We start from the raw sequence: 2,616 nt of genomic DNA on the forward strand, positions 1-2,616 counted from the left end.
TTAATTATCAACATTTTGGTCATGTTTGTTACATTGTTTATATATTAAGATTAGAGGAACAAGTGTGCATAAGAAAATAGGGTGCATGAAAATCATGTAAATAAATATCATATGCTTCTTATTGTTTGATTAACTAGTTTTCCAGGTAGCGACATGTTGGGGTGAAACACAATCCTGTAGAAAATATTATATAATTATTATCTACAAATATTTCCATAGATTTTATGTTGGCTTTTGTAGAAAAATCATTAGATAAACTTTACTACATAAATATTAAGCAGAAATGCTAATGATAATTTCAAATGATAAACAAGTTTTGCTCATATGATTTTTATTTAATAGCATAATAGAGAACATGCAGTTTGTTTAAATAGTTTTTTGTGCTTTATTTACAATGATTAGCATCATTTTACAAATATTCATGAAAGCAAAGTTTTACTGGCTTTAATTATCCAATCTTTTTAAGTAAACCTCCAAGTGCACTACCAACCAAACCTAATACTGGCCCTATAATGCGTTTCTCTTTTTCCTCTTGATTGAAGCCTCTGGTTTCCTTTTCAGAAGCTTCCTCTGGATGATCCAAGGAATCTAGATCACGCATTACGGCTTCCAGTCTTTTCATCACTTCATGTTCTTCAGCTGTTCTCTTCCCAAAATGCTCAGCCAATCCTTTAGCCAAGCCTTTTAAAGCTGATTTACCAGCACTTAGGAGGGCTCCTCCTATACCTCTGATTTCCCTCAGTGATTCTTCTTCTAAAACATCCCTCTGACTCAGAGACTGTATTGCGGCTTCCAGTCTTTTCATCATTTCATGATCTTCAGCTGTTCTCTTCCCAAAATGCTCAGCCAATCCCTTAGCCAAGCCTTTTAAAGCTGATTTACCAGCACTTAGGAGGGCTCCTCCTATACCTCTGATTTCCCTCAGTGATTCTTCTTCTAAAACATCCCTCTGACTCAGAGACTGTATGTCGTTCTCTTCACTAAAAATAAATAAGTAAATCAGATTGGTAAACAAATTTTATGACTTTAACATTTTAAGATTTAACTATTTATTGGTTTTTAAAATATATTTTATTTTGTGAAAGCACAGTTCTACCTAATTAGGACAGATAAACACACACCTGGTGCTCTGAGGGCTTTTGCTTAGTCTGTAGTACCACTGAGCAAATAACAGACATCAGTAATTGCTTATAAAAAAGCAGTTACATTTTTTAACCCCTTAACAACCAGCGCCGTACCCTCTACGTCGCTGCAGTTCTGGGCTTCTCATTGCCGCAATGTCACTAAAAATAGCGAGATTACATGGGGTGTTTTGGGCAGGTACACTACAGAAAAAAATGGGTGAAATAAATTAAAAATTAGGTCAAACTGGGTACTGGCAGAAAGCTGCCAGTACCTAAGATGGTGTCTAATAGGTAGAGGGTGGGTGGAGGGTTAGAGAACTGTTCGGGGGATCAGGGAGGTTGGGGGTAAGGGGAGATTCTACACTGCAGAAAAGATATTTAAAAAAAATTATATATATAAAAAAGCCTTTTATTTTAGTACTGGCAGACTTTCTGCCAGTACTTAAGATGGGGGTGACCATTGTGGGGTGGGAGAGGGAAGAGAGCTGTTTGAGAGGCAATAGGGGGATTAGGGGTGGATCAGAGGGGAGATGTGTCAGGTGGGAGGGTAACCTGTATACTAAAGCTAAAATTAACCCTACAAGCTACCTAATTAACCTTTTCACTGCTGGGCATAATACAAGTGTGGTGCACAGCAGAATTTAGCAGCCTTCTAATTACCAAAAGCAATGCCAAAGTCATATATGTCTGCTACTTCTGAACAAAGGGGATCCAAGAGAAGCATTTACAACGATTTGTGCCATGATTGCACAAGCTGTTTGTAAATAATTTCAGTGAGAAACCTAAAATTGTAAAAAAGGTAACAATTTTTTTTTATTTGATCCCATTTGTTGGTGAAATGGTGGCATGAAATATACCAAAATGGGCGTAGATTAATATTTGGGTTGTCTACTAAAAAAAAAGATATAGTTTTGATAGGTAAATATTAAAAAAATGCTCTATTTCTGTTTAAATGTAGTAATGCCAAAAATGCTCTGGTCTTTTGGGAAAGTTTTTGTCTGAAATGCCCAGTCCTTTAAGGGGTTATATTGGGTATTTAGGCATTTGTATTTGTACCAAATTAGTTTAAGTTAATAAAAACTGATTATTTCTCTCTCTCACACACTATTTAGCTCTCCTGTTCAAGTGCACACCGCTGGAAGTACATTTTTTATGTGGGCGGGTTAGCTATCTTTTACAAGTTGAAAGTAAAAAGTTAGCACATGAGCGAAACCTGATATGCACCTTAATCAACTGCGCTAAACCCAAAGGTACTTTTGAATATTTCACTTCCAATGTTCTTCACATATTAGAAAATGTTCTTTTTATTCTTAAGTAAAATATGGAAATAAAAATTATCTTTCAATTTAACGCCCTTGTTCAAACCACGTTTATTCCTTCTAACTTCCTTTTAACATCTTACTACATGTTTGTGCTCTCATATAATGTAATGTGTATATGTACTGGATGGAAAATGGAAGCAGATAGTACTTTACATTAGACACAGTTTTGA

General features: G+C 35.5%; 1 protein-coding gene across 1 annotated transcript; it reads right to left on the bottom strand.

Annotated features, from left to right (window-relative positions):
* Positions 1–361: 361 nt before the first annotated feature.
* On the bottom strand, positions 362–1,270 carry LOC128652352 (bombinin-like peptides 3). Its single transcript, XM_053705293.1, has 2 exons — positions 1,239–1,270; positions 362–980 (listed from the first exon to the last, which is right to left on the bottom strand). Exons 1-2 carry the CDS (start codon positions 1,268–1,270, stop codon positions 449–451), a joined length of 564 nt encoding a protein of 187 aa, XP_053561268.1. The 3' UTR covers positions 362–448.
* Between the last annotated feature and the right edge of the window lie 1,346 nt (positions 1,271–2,616).

Source organism: Bombina bombina, chromosome 3, assembly GCF_027579735.1.
Source record: "Bombina bombina isolate aBomBom1 chromosome 3, aBomBom1.pri, whole genome shotgun sequence".
NCBI lineage: Eukaryota > Metazoa > Chordata > Amphibia > Anura > Bombinatoridae > Bombina > Bombina bombina.